This window comes from Geotrypetes seraphini, chromosome 11 (assembly GCF_902459505.1).
Source record: "Geotrypetes seraphini chromosome 11, aGeoSer1.1, whole genome shotgun sequence".
Classification (NCBI taxonomy): Eukaryota; Metazoa; Chordata; class Amphibia; order Gymnophiona; family Dermophiidae; genus Geotrypetes; species Geotrypetes seraphini.
Genome location: NC_047094.1, coordinates 39,759,617 through 39,779,041, shown reverse-complemented (window position 1 = coordinate 39,779,041; position 19,425 = coordinate 39,759,617). Strand labels below are relative to the sequence as shown.

General features: G+C 43.7%; 1 protein-coding gene across 4 annotated transcripts in view; it reads left to right on the top strand.

Moving 5' to 3' along the window:
* METTL22 (methyltransferase like 22) overlaps positions 1-19,425 on the top strand; it is a 123,620-nt gene that overhangs the window by 993 nt on the left and 103,202 nt on the right. For all 4 annotated transcript variants that reach the window (XM_033962637.1, XM_033962638.1, XM_033962636.1 and 1 more), the window contains 3 exons: positions 1,119-1,284; positions 6,868-7,218; positions 16,158-16,198. In XM_033962637.1, coding sequence (XP_033818528.1) covers positions 1,179-1,284; positions 6,868-7,218; positions 16,158-16,198 — 498 coding nt within the window. In that variant the 5' untranslated portion in view covers positions 1,119-1,178. The remainder of the gene's footprint in view (positions 1-1,118; positions 1,285-6,867; positions 7,219-16,157; positions 16,199-19,425) is intronic.

The window sequence follows — 19,425 nt, the reverse complement described above, 5'->3', positions numbered from 1 at the left end:
GTGTCTTGTTTTTAATACCCCATAGGAGGGACTTTAGTCATCCGGACCAATCAGAGCCTCAGACCCCTTCCCGGTGTATCCGGAGAGGGGCCTTAGGCTCTGATTGGCTCAGGTTGTATAAGGCCCCTCTTATGGGAGAGGCCTAAACAACTTGGCTAATCAGAGCCTCAGGCCCCTTCTCAGGCATTTCTCTTGCTGCAAGGTGGGGGGGGGAGGTCGCTGCTGCTGGGGAGAATGTTTATGGTAGGAGAGAGTGGGCATATTTCCCACTGCAAGGGTTGTTTGCAACAGGAGAGAATCGGCATCTCTCCCACTGCAGAGGGGGTGGGGTTGTTTGTGGCGGGAGAGAATCGGCATTTCTCTCACTAAAGGGGAATGGGTGTTGTGATGCAACGAGAGAGAATGGGCCTCTCCCACTGCAACATAACATGGCTTTCTAGCGGTCTCTGACACTGCCATGCCTGTACCAGCACCCCTAGACCAGTCGCTTATTTTTGTCCCCAAAAGCTGACGTCACTTTTAGAAAATGACTCAGGATTTTAAAGAATCCACCGGTTAAACTGTCTGAAAACAGTTTAGCGTTGGCGTGGGCCTGAGGAATTGAATCCTAATGAGGCTGTCTACAAGAAATCTCGCAAGAAGGGGTTGGCTACCCACAGGTTCAGGCATAAAATGTCTCTCTACTGGAAAGATTATCGAGGTAAGAGCCAAATTTTTCCAAAAAGTGCTGCATTAAATTGGAACCTAGCATATGAAAAAGCCCTGTGTTAAAATCTGCTAAGCCCAAATTTTGATTCGCTTTAGTAAAAGGGCCCTTCACTTGATTTGAGGTGTTTATTGATTAAAATGTTGTCTTCTATAAGTGGCCACCGAAAGGGCTACCTTAAATCTGCCTGCACAATGCAGTTACCAGATACTCAATCACAACTTTGGGACCTTAGCTATGGATAAAATATCCAGACAGATTTGACCAGTTAAAATTTACCAGTTCACTTTACCACTCAATGACTTTTTAATAGTCTATTTCAAGAACAAATCATTCTACTACTTTTCATTTGCACATATTCGCAATGTTAGTGAAACTCGCAGGTTCCATGAAGGTTGTTTGCTCATTCTAGGAGTCTCCATGCCTACTGAGAACATCGTTCTACCATGTTAGACCTGGAAGTAAAGAGGCAATGGATGACATTACATTCAGAAGTGACACTGTGCTGTCTGATATTCACCTACACATGCCAAACAAAAGCCATCTCATGGTGCGATTGAATACAGTTGGACAGCCAGGTAATGTATAAAGTTTACAGGCTAGCATATACTGTAAAGAATCCTGATTTCATATTTCACTTTCAGGTATATTTGACTTCTTTCATTTGTTTGAATTCATGTCTTCAAGACTGACGCATACAACCATAGGCCACATTTAAAATGAAATGCACACAGCATAAAGATGTTCTGCTCGTATATAGTTTTTGTCCAGTGATATTAGTGGGCTTTAGGTTTTGTCTTGTCTGCGAGATATAATGCAGAGGTTTTTTTTAATTATTCAGTAGCAGGTACTCAGACTTGTAGATCTCTCTTGTACGTGTCTGCTCTTTGTGAAAAGCTGCAGCCTAAAGCGTTTCTCTCCTCCATTCCTCTTAGAAATATAAAAAATGATGGTGGATAAAAGCCATATGGCATATAAAATATCATCCACTGACTCTTCCTTCCCCTGAGATCTCATATGCCTGTTCCACGCTTTCTTGAATTAAGATGCATTTACAGTCCTCATTTCCACCACTTCCACAGGCAGTGGCGTATTAAGGGGGGTGCAGGAGGGGGTGGTCTTCCCCAGGCACAGCAGCCCTGCTCCTCTCCTTGCCACACGCGCGCACCCTTTGCCTTCCCCCCGTATCTTTTTTACTTCCCTGGTGCGAGGTTGCTGCCTGCGTCAGTATCGGCGCTCTCTCTGATATCACTTCTGGGACACGCACCTAGAAAGTGATGTCAAAAGGTGAGCGGACGCTGACGTGGGCATGCTGCTCATGCCAGAGAAGTTAAAAAGATACGGGGAAAGGAAAGGGGCACGCACGCGGGGGGGGGGGGGGGGAGGGGCGCCGCTCACCCTTACTATGCCACTGTCCACAGGAAAGTCATTCTGTGCCTCTACCACCTTTTCTGTAAGGTGGTATTTCCTTAGATTACTTGAGTTCCAGCAACGGCAGTGTTTCTGTGGGTGGGGAATACTTTTGCTTGCGTCTAGCACCTGCACCTTAATCTAGTGGACTACTTGGAATGAAGAAGCCGCCAGGGGTGGTATAGTGCTGCTTAGCATCTATACCAGTGCCTTTCAAACTTTTTAGCTCTGGCGGACTAGACGGAGCAAAAATTTTTTTTTTTTTTTTAAAGTTCTTTATGCTACAGTATATATTAGTAACTGTGAAACTAAAGTAGATGGAATAGAATTGCTAATCAATGCAATGGATGTGCTTGTTTTTGAGTGCAAATTAACTCAACACACGGCTTGATAGTCGACAAGCAAACATGCATTTCAACATTCACCATCTGCAGTAGTTCTCTCTTAAAAAAAAAAAAATTTACCAAGCCGTATATACTCGAATATAAACTGGGATTTTGGGGCCAAAAATTGGCCCAAAAATGGGGGGGTCTGAGTTTATATTTGGGTCATCCCCCATTGACCACCTGAAACCCTCCCGGACTTCCTGCAGGCCTGCCTTAGGCCGGGACAGGAGGGATCCCTCCTGTCTCCTGCCCTGGCCGACACTAATAATTGCCAACCTCCCACCTTCCCTCCCTCGCATACTTGTTCCCTGGTGGTCCAGCGTGCATCCCGCGCTGAAATCCTTTGTAACGGTATTAGCCAGCGGCGCACCCAGGCATGCAGGAGCGAGCTTTTTGTACTCCCAGTCAGCCCTGCACCACTCCTTGATAGGCTGCTGCAAGTTCTCGCAGGATTCGCGGTTCTCGCGGCAGCCTATCAAGGAGCAGTGCAGGGCTGTCTGGGAGCACGAATAGCTCGCTTCTGCCCGGGTGTTCCACTGGCTTCTACCTTTACAAAGGATTTCAGTGCGGGATGCACGCTGGACCACCAGGGAACAGGTACGTGAGGGAGGGTGGTAATTATTAGTGTTGGCCGGGGCAGGAGACTGGAGGGATCCCTCCTGTCCCGGCCTACCATTAGCTGGTTTAAGTTAAGGGAAAGGTTAATCTGCTGGCTGGGTTAGAGGGCAGAGGGGAGATTGTGACAATCAAGCCATTGTGACATCACTGATGAGGATGGCTCTTCTTAGAGGGAAGAGGGTACAGGGAAGGAAGGTGGGACAGTGTTCAGAGCCTGGCAGGGAGGGGGGCTCGTTTCACAGCCTGGTAGGGAATGGGACTGAGTGCAGGGCAGGAAGGGAAGGGGGCTGGGTGCAGAACTTGGCAGGGACGGAGGCTGAGTGCAGATCCTGGCAGGGCAGGACACTTGAATATTAAGCCGCCCAACTTATATTCGAGTCAACCATTTTTCCTCCTTTTTGGAGGGAAAAATGGGGGTCTCGACTTGTATTCGGATCAACTTATATTCGAATATATGCGGTAATTTCTATCGGAGCTTAAAATCCAAGTTTGCAATGATAATATCCAAATGGTAACAAACCCTTGATTGCTTTGTTGCTCAAGTTAGGATAACTACTGCATAAAAAATAAAAATTACTTGCCATTAGTTTTCAAGGGCCAATCATGTCAAAGAATGATGCTTGTCTGGGTGGTTGTATCCTCACACACACAGATGCTCATAACATTGACAGACCCTTGCGTATGCGACATATATGTTATCTATTCTAGTGTATACTTATGAAAGGAATTTTAAAAAAACATAGTAAAATTCTGGAATCTCTCATGGCACACCCGGAATCTCTTCAGGGCATACCGTTGTGCTGTGGCACACAGTTTGAGAGACACTGATCTATACAGAGACTGGTTTGCAAACTGTAGCAGGTGCACAAGTTCAGATTTTGGCAGGAAAAGCCTAGTGTTTGTAAGGTGTTTTGTTTCAAGCATACGTGGGATCCTGTGTATGAGCCAGAATGCATGAGAGGAATTAAAAGCAAAAGATTGGAGGTCCTCGAACTGTCTTGCCACCATGCTGGAAGAGCTCTTGTGATGCAAATTTAATTGCTATCCAAAATCGTTTTAAAGCTTCAGTCTTCTTGTCTCTCAAAGCAGAATGACAATCAATCCAAAACACCTCATGCTGTCCAAAACATTTCAAAGCCCTTACAGGTAGAGTCAGAAATGTCTCTGATTTATAAAAAAAAAAAAATGGGGGGAGGGGGAGCAGTCATAAATTCTTATCACATACAACCCAGCTAGTTATGCTGAAGGGCCAGTTTAAATAGCATCACCGTAGCAATTTGTCATTTGGAAATGTATATTGAAATAGAAACACACATCCAAAAAAACCAACCTCTCCATGTGCTATGTGAGTATCTTAATATGATACAAGTAATAGCAATATATATATATATAGAGAGAGATTTTTTTATTTTTATTTTTTTTAATGTGATGGTAATGGGGAACACTTGTAGATCAAATAACATGCAATGCCAAAAATTTAGAAGCTCTGTTCAAATTGTTACATTAAAGGTTTGAGTCCGGACTTGGACCTTTTTTCGTTTAAGTTTATACAACTCATTCTTACCCCATCTTCTACAAAACCGCGCTAATGTTTTTTAGCACAGAGAGCCGCACTGAATGGCCTGCGCTGCTCCCGACGCTCATCGAGTTCATATGAGCGTCTGGAGCAGCGCGGGCCATTCAGTGCAGTTTCATAGAAGAGGGGGTTAATGTCAAAAAATAAATCAAGTAAATAATAACGCCCTCCTTTACAAGAGTTCTTACTGTCATGGCTGGCGCTAAAAATCACTAGCGCGGCTTTGTAAAGGAAGGGGTAATTCCAGTGATGACTCTGAATTTGGTGGTGTTTGACCAATAAATACCTAAATATTTTTTATTATAATTTCTTGTTGCATTTTTCTGGAATTTATTTATTTTATTTTACACCCTCAACATGCACACTTCGTTCTATGGACCAGCATCTTCTGACCGTACCATCATTAAAGATTATAAGTACCTATATTTGGTTATTGCCCCGCAGACATGGAATGCCCTTATTTTAGAAAAGATAAAAATTTAGATCACTTTTAATAGAACCTTAAAGTTTCCTTTTTAATGTTGCCTACAATTGCTGAATCTTCTGTGACAGAATTCCTGTATTTTAACCATTTTAGCAACTTCACTATAGTTTTTCATATGTAACATATGACGGCAGATAAAGACCTGAATGGTCCATCCAGTCTGCCCAGCCTTACCCACTCTTTAAATTACTGACACTCCTTTATGTTTACTTTGGAAATTCTACCTGGACAATGATTCCCAACACAGGGAACCTTCAGCTGAATGTAGTGGTTGCAGTACGTTAGCTTCAGGGTTGCGACATCTACAGTGGGTCCCACTGCTTCCCTCCGGGCCTCCTCAATTTAGCGGTTCATAGACAAAATCGCGCGAGACAATGGCGCACCGACAACTGAGCGCAAGGTTGACGGCGCGCCGAAGAAAAGCACTATTTTAAAGGGTTCCAATGGGGGTGTGTTGGTGGGGAACACCCCTATTTTACTTAACAGACATCGCGCTGGCGTTGTGGGGGTTTTGGGGGGTTGTAACCCCCCTCATTTTACTTGAAACCAAACTTTTTGCCTGTTTTTTAGGGAAAAAGTTCAGTTTTAAGTATAACGTGGGGGGTTACAACCCCCAAACCCCCCACAACGCCAGTGCAATGTCTGTTAAGTAAAGTGGGGTGGTTCCCCCCACACCCCCCGTTGGAGCCCTTTAAAATAGTGCTTTTCTTCGGCGCACCGTCAACCTTGCGCTCAGTTGTCTGCGCTCAGTTTTCGGCGCTCCGTTGTCTCGCGCGATATAGTCCCGTCACCCAATTTAGCTCTGGGCTGGCCTGGCCTCTTATACTCCTTGGGCCATGCCCTCCTGGTTTCACCCCTTCCCTCTTGGGCAGGACTTTAAGGTGGCCCTGACACTATGAAGGAGTATTCTTAAGGGGTAGTGGCAGCATCCTTATTAGTGCATATTTTACATATCTTATAAAGTGTGTGTGCATTGCATCTCAGCCTATGCTCCGCCATTGCTCTATCCTTGTTCAAACATACTGTAACAATACTTGCTGGCTTGCATAGGGTTACCAGATTTTCCCAAAGGAAAATCCGGACCCATGGCCACGTTCCCAGCCCCACTCCCCCCCTTAACCTGTTTGTGCGTCGGGGCGGCATCCGTGCATGCGACGCGATGATGTCATGAACTGCATTTGCGGATGCTGTCCCGACGTCGGAAGCTTTTCAAAACCCAGACAAAGTGCCAGGTTTTGAAAAGCCATCCAGACCCCCGACATGTACTCAAAAGGAGGACTTGCCAGGGAAATCTGGAAGTCTGGTAACCCTGGGTTTGCGCCATGCATGTTTAGGTGTTGCCTAATTTTATAAAAGTCCATTTACATGTACAGAAGACTTGCAAAATTATCCTCACAGCAGCAGCAGCATGCATGCAAATCTTCATTGAGGATATTCTGAAAACTTGACCCATTGGAACCCTTAGACTGGAAGCAAATCTCACCGACAGACTAGTCAGTGTCAATAGTCTGCTACGTTTCTCATGTTGAGATAATCAATGTGAACAACATTGTTTGAAACGTGAGCAATGTTACTACATACGGTGTGAATTTGAGGTCCTTCCTCCATACTGATAGCAAAAAATTTTGTTTCAGCATTGATGGGTTAAGCTCCATCTTAAGACTCATTTTTTTTTTTTTTTCTTTAGTTTTTGTGTCGCAGTTTCAGATTCTTTGGGATGAGGATCTAAGGGATGAGAAACATTCTAAAAATGGATTTGAGAGAGAGGCTGCTACAGAGCAAGACAAATACAGTGAAAACTGGAGACGGGAAGAAGGTGGCCATAGCATTAGTGAGGACGAAAGACAGTCACGTGCTTTCCAAGGACTTGAAGCTTTGTTAGATGACGATGGAGATCTGGAAGTTATCCGAAAACCTCTTGAAGAAAACAAAGAGCATTCAAGGGAGACAATCCATCCTATAATTTTGACAAAGGCTACGGAAGATCCAACGGAAGATGAAGAACTAGAACACTTTTGTCAAGATATTATCAAAATTGGTAAGTTCTTGGAATGAAAAGTTCATCTATAGATATAACTAATGTGTATTATACTTCTTAGCATTATAAGAACATTAATTATAATACATTACTAAGGGGCTCTATTACTAAAGCTTAGGGCTCCTTTAACTAAGCTGCGTTAGGGCTTTAATGCGCGGAATAGCGCGCGCTACATTGCCCCGCGCACTAGACCTTAATGCCAGCATTGAGCTGGCGTTAGTTATAGAAGCGTAGCGCACGGTAATTTCCTGCGTGCGCTAAAAACGCTAGCGCACCTTAGTAAAAGGAGCCCTTAATGTATGCTAAGTGCCAAGTGCTAATTCTGTTAGCACGCGCCAAGCTTTAGTAAAAGGACACCTGTTAATTAAGTTGATTTTCAGCAAATAGCTTTAGGGTCATTCCATGTCAAGTGGTCCAGTTTGAAACATGTCCCCAATTGATCATCTCGAAATTTCTTGACATTTTATGTATGAGTAGCCGAAGAACATATTAAGACTTAGATATTAACACTGCAAATATTAAGAGTCGGTTATGCATTTGTTCATGAACTAGAGCAGTGTTCTTCAACCTTTTTACACCTATGGACTGGCAGAAATAAAAGAATTATTTTGTGGATCGGCATCGGTCTGCGGACCGGCGGTTGAAAAACACTGGGCTAAGTTGTGGGCCATCTGGAAGCCTTCCCTCTGATGTTGCGACGTCAGAGAGAAGGCTTCCAGTTCAGGCGCAGGACGTGCGTAGGAGCCGCTGCCCGTGGCTTTGTGCACTGAGTCGGTGAGGAAGAAGGAGCTGGCCCAAAGATAACGCCGCATCAGTCGCGCCGCGAACCAGCGATTGAACAACACTGCTTTGGGCCTGATGCACATGCCGGTCCTGACCGGCAGGAAATTTCTGTGGACCGGCACCGGTCCATGGACCGGTGGTTGAAGAACACTGACTTCGGCTTCACGGGGGGGTGGAGGGCCATCGGGCAGGGGAGAGGGCTGGGAGCATGCTGGGCCATGGGGACTACCCAGAGCCTTGGGGACCGGGCTGTGAGAAGCAAAGTTCCCGGACCATGACTCCAAGGCTGGGAACACCCCCCCTCATGGCTTGCACCTGGGGCATACCGTTCCCACCCCCTTGGTACCCCGCTGCCATTTACCGAATTCAGCCCTTGGTACCCCTGTTTATAGACTTTCTCTCTAAGTAACTTTGCTGACAAAGGACAATGGTAAAACCAGAGGACATAATTTGAGGTTGAGGGGTGGTAGATTCAGGGGCAATGTTAGGAAATTCTACTTTACGGAGAGGGTGGTGGATGCCTGGAATGCGCTCCCGAGAGAGGTGGTGGAGAGTAAAACTGTGACATAAGAACATAAGAACTGCCATCTCCGGATCAGACCCATGGTCCATCGAGTCCGGCGATCCGCACACGCGGAGGCCCAGATGTAGTTTTAGTCACCCATATCCCTCTATGCCTCTCGTAAGGAGATGTGCATCTAATTTGCCTTTGAATCCTAGCACAGTGGATTCCTTAATAACCTCCTTTGGGAGAGCATTCCAGGCGTCTACCACTCGCTGTGTAAAGCAGAACTTCCTGACATTTGTCATGGACTTGTCCCCCCTTAGCTTCAAACCATGTCCTCTTGTCCGTGTCGCGTTGGACAATGTAAATAATTTATTTTCCTGCTCTATTTTATCGATGCCTTTCAGCATTTTGAACGTCTCGATCATGTCCCCTCGCAGCCTCCTCTTCTCAAGGGAGAACAGTCCCAGTTTCTTGAGTCGTTCCTCATATTCCAAGTTCTCCATACCTCTTATTAGCTTCGTTGTTCGTCTCTGCACCCTCTCCAGCAGTTTTATATCCTTCTTTAGGTTGGGAGACCAATGTTGGACACAGTATTCCAAGTGTGGTCTGACCATTGCTCTATAAAGCGGCATTATGACTTTCTCCGATCTACTCGTGATTCCTTTCTTTATCATGCCTAACATTCTGTTTGCTTTCTTTGCCGCTGCCGCGCATTGTGCTGATGTCTTCAGGGTCCTATCTATCAGTACACCCAGGTCCTTTTCTTGTTCGCTCTTACCCAGAGTTGCGCCTGACATTCTATACTTGTGTTCCTTATTCTTACTACCTAAATGCATTACTTTGCATTTCTCCACGTTGAACTTCATCTGCCATTGCTCTGCTCTGACTGAGTTCAAAGAAGCGTGGGATGAACACAGAAGATTTAGAATCAGAAAATAAGATTAAATATTGAACTAGGCCAGTTACTGGGCAGACTTGCACGGTCTGTGTCTGTGTATGGCCGTTTGGTGGAGGATGGGCAGGGGAGGGCTTCAATGGCTGGGAGGGTGTAGATGGGCTGGAGTAAGTCTTAACAGAGATTTCGGCAGTTGGAACCCAAGCACAGTACTGGGTAAAGCTTTGGATTCTCGCCCAGAAATAGCTAAGAAGAAAAAAAAAAAAAAAATTTAAATTGAATCAGGTTGGGCAGACTGGATGGACCATTCGGGTCCTTATCTGCCGTCATCTACTATGTTACTATGTTACTAACTAGAGCGTCTGATGTGAGGGATACTTTGATTCTGGTCACATGCAGACTGACAAAAGTGGCTACTTTCAGTACAAACAGTACATAAACCAAAACTAGTAGAAAGCTCAAATTTGGCTTATCTCTACAGTTTTTGATGCTGAATTAAGATATACTGATGGAATTACCCAGATTAGATTACCTTTTTCATTATTGGCCTTAAAAATGGGCCAAAAATTTCATTGCACAAAGCGAGGCTCATACTTTGGTCATCAAATGCCTCATAACGTTACAAGTACTTTATCTGAAATCAAGACTTGGGGCTCCTTTGACGAAGGTGCGCTAGCATTTTTAGCGCACGCACCGGATTAGTGCGCGCGCTAGCCAAAAAACTACCGCCTGCTGAAGAGGAGGCGGTAGTGGCTAGCGCGCGGGGCATTTTAGCGTGCACTATTCCGCGCATTAGGGCCCTAACGTGCCTTCGTAAAAGGAGCCCGTAATGTAATTTGAACATTTGTGGAGGTTTTAATGCTTTCTTTTAAATTTTAACAAGCATTCCATCAGTCTCCCAGAGAGAACATGCAAGAGTCTCTGCCTAACCATTCTGAGGTCAATTTTCAAAGCATTTTACGCAGATGAACATGTATACTTGCCTAAAGTAGGCTTTTGACAATTATTCAATGTAAAGGCAGGTAGAAAGGGCATTGCCAGTGCCTGAAGTAGATCAAGAGAGTTAAAGTGGGCACAGATTTTCAAACCTCTGCAGGTATTTTTCACCTTGGATTCAACTTACCGTATTTGCCGGCGTATAAGACGACTGGGTGTATAAGATGACTGGGCGTATAAGACGACCCCCCAACTTTTACAGTTAAAATATAGAGTTTGTTATATACTCGCCGTATAAGACTACCCCTTCTTCCGATTCGCGACCCCCCCCCCCAAGCCGGCAAAAACAGCTTTGCACCGCAGGCCCAGCCACCCAAGACGAGTCGGAGGCCCCTACCCCGCCGCATCCTGCACGTGGGCAGACTCAGCACAAACGCTGCTGATGGCCCCAATCGACACGCTGACCTCCCCGCGCACGCTGACCATCTTCTCTCTGCCTGCACTTTCCCCGCGGCCCTCTTCGGCGACTCAGCAGGGGCAGCGATCAAGACAGGCTGCAAACGTCGGGACCTTCCCTCTCTGAGTCCCGCCTATTTTGTTTCAACTTCCTGTTTCCGCATAGGCGAGACTCACAGAGGGAATGACCGCCTGTCTTGATCGCCCGAGGCTGGGAGGAACAGAAGATTTCTGCAAACACCATCGGGGCAGAAAATTTAACGGGTCCATCTCGCCGGTCCTGTGCGGACCGGCAGGAATTTTCTGCGGACCGGCGGTTGAAGAACTGTGATGTAAACAGTACCCGGCGTATAAGACGACCCCCGACTTTGGGGAGGATTTTAAGGTACTGAAAAGTCGTCTTATACGCCGGCAAATACGGTACTTTTAAAACTGTCTGTACCTGCTATTTTTGTAAGTTTGGAAACTGCCCCTTCTGTCATGCAGCTAAATACTGCCTGAAGATACAAGTCCTCCTCTGCCCACTGCCATTAATAGCGACCTTTCTTAAATTCTTCTTTATTCATGTGTTGCATTAATAAGAAGCTGGCTGCTTCAGGCAGTCTTAAAATTAAAGCTCTTGCTATTCATTCCATACATCCCAGAATTTACTGACTGAAGAGATTTTTTTAGCTTGAAAATAAATGTGTTAATGTCTAAAAAGATTCTCTAGATCCTTTACTATGTTCCATATTTCACCAAGTGCACTTTCTGAAATTGTAGTTTGCTGGCACTTAGAGAATGACATGGGGACAAATTTTCCCCATCCCCACAGGAACTCATCTTCCTGTCTTGTCCCGGGAAGTTTATTTCCTGTCCCTGCCCCATTCCTGCAAGCTCTGTCCACATCTGCACAAGCCTCAAACACTTTAAAATAATAAGGGTCTCGTAATCGAAAGAGAAAAACGTCCAAAAACTGGCCTAAGTTGGCACTTGGACGAGCATTTCTCAAAAACGTCCACGCGCCGATAATAAAACCGGGTTTTGGACGTATTTAAAAACGACCTAGGCCTTCATAGTGCCGCTCAACGTCCAAAGCTAAACGGGGCATTTCGGGAGGTGTGTCGAAGGCGGGAGTTGGGTGGGACGTGGGCCGGCTTAGACTTAGTCGTACAGCATGTAAAACCGAAAGTTTTACAACAGAGCTTAGACGGAACTTGGACATTGTGACTTAGACCATGTAAAACAGTGTGAGAACTAGTGATATATGGCTGTGGTCCTGTGTGCTTGTAGGGGAACTCCTTGATGGCTGGGAGCACAGTGGATGGTAATGGATGCAGGCAGCACACATATACTAAGCGAATGGGTGAGCCATAGCATAGAGAAGATAGGAGGCCCAGGTTCAGGTTTCATAATGCTACCATCTATCATCTCTGCCAGGAGCTTGAACTTTTACAAATTTCGGAAACACACGGGCCTTCCAATGCAGAAGGAAGGCTTCGGTGCAGGCCTTTGAAGATTGTTCTCCATGGCGGCTGAGGCAAAAGATAAAATAGGCACAGACCAAAGAGGAGGAATGTTTAGGTGTGCCGACTTGCATGTGGGGAGGAGGGGGTTGCTGGACTCGCAGAGATGCTGACCCAGGTGCAATTTTATTTATTTTTGTTTTTTGTACCAAGGGAGCAAGACCTTTTACCATGCTCATGGTATAAGGCCTTGTTCCTGTTCCGGTGCTAGACAGCCCTTTTTTTTTTTTTCCCCTTTCCCACGGTTAAATCGTGGTCCACCGTGGTTTGCAGTGGTGTTCAGTCACCATGTCAGTCTCTAACGCAGGCTTAAGTAGAGTCTCTGGGATTGGGTGGAGAGCAGAATACACATGATATGGCTGGGTATGGAGAGTTTAAGTGGGGCTTAGGTGAGATTGTGAATAAGGACTCAGATTTGATAGGATGTAGGATGGAAGAGCTGTGGTTAGTGGAAGCTAAAAATTGAGAAAGGATTAAGAATGACAATGGTAATTGAGTAAGGGATATAAGGAGGGAAAATGGTTAGACAATTGAAAAGGACAGAGGGGGCTATAAACTAAGATATAAGAAAAGGACTGGAGGTGAAGAGGGGATGAATGACGGGAAAGGTCCAGGGATTGATAAGAGGATGAGAGTCAGAGGAAGGTAGATGAGGTTGGGGAGGGGATACTTACAGATGGTAGAAAAAGGGAACCAGAAAGTGAATGAAAGAAGGAATAGGAGGCTGGTGAAGGAATGAGAGGCGGGGTCTAGGAAAGAAATGGAAAGGTAGTGTTTGAAAGGTAAAAAGGATGAGAGAGAAATAAAATCTGGTTGTAGGTAGATCAAAAAGGCAGATGAGGCAATGTAGGGGATATATATAGGTGAAGAAAACAGGTGAATGAAATAAGAAAATGAGATCCTAGAAAAGAACTTGGGAGAAACCCAACAAGAACACGTGGTAAAGAATAATTCAGAACACCGCAGTCCGATTGATTTTTGGTCTGAAGAAGAATGACCACGTCAGCCCATATTATCGTTTATTGCATTGGTTAGCGTTAGAAGGAAGAGTACTATTCAAATTTTCTTGTATCTGCTTTAAGTTGATATCAAAATTGTCTCCAGTTTATCTATCCCCTCATTTGGATTTATATAGACCATCAAGGAATACAAGAAGTTTTTACTTATTTGCCTTTCCTAAGCCAAATGGTGTCTGTTATAAGACCTTTTTTGACAGGACCTTAGCATTTCAAGCACGTAAACTGCAATCTTGGCTTGGTGAATGTATTCATCAAGCCACGTCCTATTGTTCTTTTCAAAAATTAAAGTCTTCTCTGTTTGACAAATTTATCACTTAATTGGGTATTCTTAAGATTGTAATCAAATTTTTAACTTTTATTGTACGATTTTATTCTTATGTATGAATGTAATTCGCTGACTGTCCAGTTTCTTTTGGTGTAAACAGCCTAGAACTTTTGATAATGGCGGTATAAATGAATAAAATTATTATTGTTATTAAATACCCAACAAACTGAACTGGAAAAAATAAAATGAACGTACCTTCTCACAGTATGTACCTTCTCACAGTATCTGAAAGATTGACCCTAAGATGGGAGCACAAAAGCTATCTGAGGATGCCACAGTTCCTGCAGTTTGCTCTGGCTAGGTGCTTTTATTATGGGTGGTTTTAAGATGACTGGCCACTGTCCCTCATTAATCCCAGTGGTAGTTCAACAGCAGAGGTCAAGCGTCGATTTAGCACTGGGGCGTGCAGACATGGTGAGCATAGACCAAATATGGACGTTCAAGGACATCGCGATCATCATCAAACAAAGATTGATCACTATCATTGTGTTCCCAATCATGACATGTGGCTGCGAGACATGGACACTCACAAAAGCGGATAGAAGAAAAATTGATGCCTTTCAGCTGTGGTGCTGGAGAAGACTTCTACTAATCCCATGGACAGCTAGGATCACCAACAAAGATGTTTTTGATCATATAAACCCAGAGTTGTCTCTGGAAGGCAAGATTCCCAGACAGAAACTGACCTATTTACAATACCAGGTGGACTTTACAGTCTATGACCCAGAAATATCAAAGAAGAGACAAGTTAATTTAATCATGTATTTTTAATGGGCAGATAAAGACCATTCTGGTCTTTATCTGCCATCATTTACTATGTTATGCTACTATTTTGGACACGTGATGAGGGTGAATTCACTAGAAAAAGAGGTGCTACTCAGATTGGTCAGTGGTAAAAGGAAACAGGGGAAACCAAAGGCCCGTTGGCTGGATACCATCGAAAATAACATGGGAATGAACATCAAGCAATTGAAAGAAGCTGTGGAAAACAAGGAAGAATGGCGAGGACTGGCCTATAGAGTAACCAAAGGGTCAGATACGACTGAATGGATAGTAGTATTACATAACATAACATCAGATTTCTAGACTGCAAAAGTTAAATAACAACAAAGGAAGAAAAGTTGATTTAGATATGTTTGTTCGTTCTGAGATTTTGTTTGTTTGTTATTTCTCACCCGCCCTTATCCAGGGCGAGAGAAAAATGTACAATTATCGTACAAAACACTTCAGAGACACACTATAACAAATTACATACTTACATATCAAAGCAAATTACATATAACATACACGTCGCATCAACGACAAATTTCATTTAAGGCCAAAACTGGCCAAACCCACATATAGAAACATAGAAATAGACGGCAGATAAGGGCCCACGGCCCATCTAGTCTGCCCACCTTAATGTCCCTCCCCTACCTTTGCCCTGTGAAGAGATCTCATGTGCCGATCCCATTTGGCCTTAAAATCAGGCACGCTGCTGGCCTCAATCACCTGTAGTGGAAGACTATTCCAGCGATCAACCACTCTTTCAGTGAAAAAGAATTTCCTGGTGTCACCTCGTAGTTTCCCGCCCCTGATTTTCAACGGATGCCCTCTTGTTGTCGTGGGACCCTTGAAAAAGAAGATATCTTCCTCCGCCTCGATGCGGCCCGTAAGATACTTGAACATCTCGATCATGTCCCCCCTCTCTCTGCGCTCCTCGAGCGAGTATAGCTGTAATTTGTCAAGCCGTTTTTCGTATGGTAGATCCTTGAGTCCCGAGACCATCCGGGTGGCCATTCTTTGCACCGACTCCAGTCTCAGCACATCCTTGCGATAATGCGGCCTCCAGAATTGCACACAGTATTCCAGGTGGGGCCTCACCATGGATCTATACAATGGCATAATGACTTCCGCCTTACGACTGACGAAACCCCTTCGTATGCAGCCCATAGATCAAAATATAAAATTCCATACCTCATACAATATGCCTCAATAACAGATATCAATAAATCAAATAAAATATGTGAATGAATATTTGGATAGCCATTTTAATGCTTGTAGTAGGAAAAGCAAGGCATCAGGTGAACTGAAGATGCTGCATCTGTTTAATTGCTGGCTACTTTTGGAGATGCAAGAGCCTAGAAGGAGCGCAAAAAGCCCTCTGTCATCAAGGCTTCTCGATTTATGCTGCTGCAAAAACGTAAATGATCCACCCTTTGCTCTCCTCTTATTAGTTTAATGTTTTCTACATGTTAAATGCTAACGCTGGTTTATACTAAACCGCGCTAGAGATTTTTTAGCACAGACCGGCAAGGTAAATGCTCCGACACTCATAGGAATTCTATGTGCATTGGAGCATTTACCGCGCCGGCCCACACTAAAGATCTCTAGCGCCATTTAGTAAAAGGAGCCTTAAATTTTTAAGTCTGCTGCTTGTAAAAATAAATAGCTCTGTGAGGAAAAACTGATGCACTATGTAGTGTTTTGAAAGCTTTATTTAATTATGTATCATTTGCATTTCATTACACAGAACACACCATGGCAACACCGCTGGAAGATGTCGGTAAACAAGTAAGTCTCTTTTTATAAAACACAGACAACCATTTTTACTATATTTAGCATAGTTCTCTTCTGCCACTACCACTTATCTTTTCTGTAGCAGTGTCGGGCTTACACAGCGTTATACACAATGGAAGAGACAACCCCTGCTCGAATGAGCTTACAATCTAGTTGAGATGGACCAACTGGACAAAAAGGTGCAGCTATATACAGTGGCCAGGTGGGAGAATTGCAGAGGGAATGATAAAACAGGTATGGGTTGGAATTTGGAACTGAAAGCAGCATCAAAGAAGCGGGGAGAGTGTGGCGCAGTGGTTAAAGCTGCAGCCTCAGCACGCTGCTCCTTGTGACCCTGGGCAAGTCACTTAATCCCCCCATTGCCCCAGATTCTGAGCCCACTGGGACAGACAGGGAAAAATGTTTAAGTACCTGAATAAATTCATGTAAACCGTTCTGAGCTCCCTCAGGAGAACAGTATAGAAACTGAATAAATAGTGTGAAAAGTTTCAGTCTCTTATTACCAGAGCTGGTATTGTGATGTCATAATGTCTCATTCCCCCAGTGGCCAAGAATCAACCTCATCAGTGATTTCTGGAGTGGTGCAGTGGTTAAAGCTGCAGCTTCAGCACCCTAAGGTTGTGGGTTCAAACCCACACTGCTCCTTGTGACCTTGGTCAAGTCACTTAATCCCTCCCATTGCCCCAGGTACATTAGATAGATTGTGAGCCCACTGGGACAGACAGGGAAAAATGCATTCTGAGCTCCTTCGGGAGAACAGTATAGAAAACTGAATAAATAGTGTGAAAAGTTTCAGCCTCTGATAATCGGAGCTGATATTCTGATGTCGTAATGCCTCATTCCACCAATGGCCAAGACCTAACCTCATCAGTGATGTCACAATAGCTTGATTGTCCTTAGGCTCACTTTTACTGCATCATGATTTCTAGAGTGGCGCAGTGGTTAAAGCTGCAGCCTCAGCACCCTGGGGTTGTGGGTTCAAACCCATGCTGTTCTTTGTGACCCTGGGCAAGTCACTTAATCCCTCCCCATTGCTCCAGGAACATTAGATAGATTCTGCCCTTCCTGCAACCTTACGACAGGAATCTAGTTTAATTAACTTTAAATCTAATCTTAAAACTTTTCTCTTCAAAGATGCTTATGAAATTAAGGATTAATAAGAAAAAAAAAAGCAATGAGGCCTATTCCAGACTACCCAACTTCCCAATGTTTTCTCCTGGACCTTCTCTTTTTATTTTTAATATTGTATCCCTACCCTTGCTCCCTTTTGTTTCAATTTTTTGTCTTAATAACTGCTATTAGTTTGCTTGTCCATTCCCCCAAGGTTTAATTAATTTTTATAATTCTGTTAAGATGTTAACATTTCTTTTTAAAGCTTCTTTCAATCTTTAAAGAGGAATTTTTTCCTCGATAATTTAAAATAATCAAAATGTGAAAAGGATTTACTTTACTTATACCCCAACCCCAGTGTTCTATCCTACCCTATCCAGTTTTCTTCTCTTCCCTGCGGGGAAACAACAATTTTGTAACTTTTATCCCCTTATGTTTTTTCCAATCATTCCAGTATTGTCTGTATTGTTAGTTTGTCATGACCATGTTTTTTTTATTTTTAAGTTAATAATATTTTTAAGCTATAATAATATTTTTAACTGTTTTTATCCCAATATTTACTGTTATGTTATTCGCTTAGAATTATTAAGCGAACCATTAAATATAAATAAACTTGAAACTTGATGTAAACTGCTTTGGAATGTAAAGCGGTATATCACAACATAATAAACTTGAAACTTGATTGTGAGCCCACTGGGACAGGCAGGGAAAAATGCTCAAGTACCTGAATAAATTCATATAAACCATTCTGAGCTCTCCTGGGAGAACGGTATAGAAATATAAATGAATTTGAATATTGCCAGGGACAGAGCTTGACGTATCGAGTAGGGACAGTTTGTTCCAGTATTTCGATGCCACAAAGTAGAAGGGACTTCTATGGGAATGACTTTGAAAATTGTCTTCCTAGAACTTCTTTGCCTGCAGACCTGAACTACAGTAATTGAGAATTCCTGCCCCCCCCCCCTCCTTCTCAACATTCATTCCTATCAGAAGAACCTGGCCTTCATCACAGATGCAGAACACAGATAAAACCTATGTAAATAGACAGCTACAAACCAAAGTCCGAATATATACAAACAAAACCCTAACCAAAAACTCTGCATGTAGTACAACACCAGAGAAATAGAAACAAATGCAATTATTCCTGAACAGTGTAAAATATAAACCAAAGATGTAAATCTCAAAACTGATGTATTTCAATCACTAAAAATAAAATCATTTTTCCTATCTTTGTTGTCTGGTAATTTTAGTTTTCTAATCATCTTTTCCCAGTCTCTGGTTGTGCTTCGTTCGGTCTGTGTCTGTATTTCCAGGGCCTTCTTATCCATTTGCTGTTTTTCTCTCCTTCACTTTCTGCCCTACTACATCTATTTTTTTAACTTTTAATATTCAATTTCAATTTCTCTGCTTCCTTCTCAAATCTATATCTATTTTTCCCTATATCTATTTAAAATACTTTTAACCTGCACAATCCATTTGTACTTGGCGGCTTCCATATAAAAACATCCATAATAAAAAATCTTGGACAATCTAAAAACAGCATAAATGTTAAGTAGGTCTTCAGCTCCTACTCATTTCAAATATTCTCTGTGTTGCAAACAAATATGTAAAGAGCCAGAAACAAGAAACAAACTGTGGAAACGATGCTCTTGATCTAAAAGTTTTAATGACAAAAATGTTCTTCGCAAGTAAAAGCGATAAAGTAAAATCATAGAGGGTGTCTAGTATCTTTCCTCAGGAAGTTCGGTGTCGGGTCAAAAGCGTGCCGGGACAAAGGCGCGCCCAGACAATTGAGCGCAGCGTGGGGGTGCGCGCTGCACAAAATTACTGTTTTTAGGGCTCCGACGGGGGGGGGGGCGTGGGGGAAAAGTTAAGTTTACAGTAAAATGTGGACGGTTACAACCCCCCAAACCCCCCATAATGCCGGCGCGATCTCTATTAAGTAAACTGGGGGGGCTCCCCAACAAACCCCCCCCCGTCGGATCCCCTAAAAACTGTAATTTTCTTCGGCGCGCGCCTCCGTCTTGCGCTCAGTTGTCGGCGCGCGCCTTTGTATTTCGCGGGGTTGTCTATGAACCAGAATTCGGTTGTTGTTCAGCTCGTACATATTT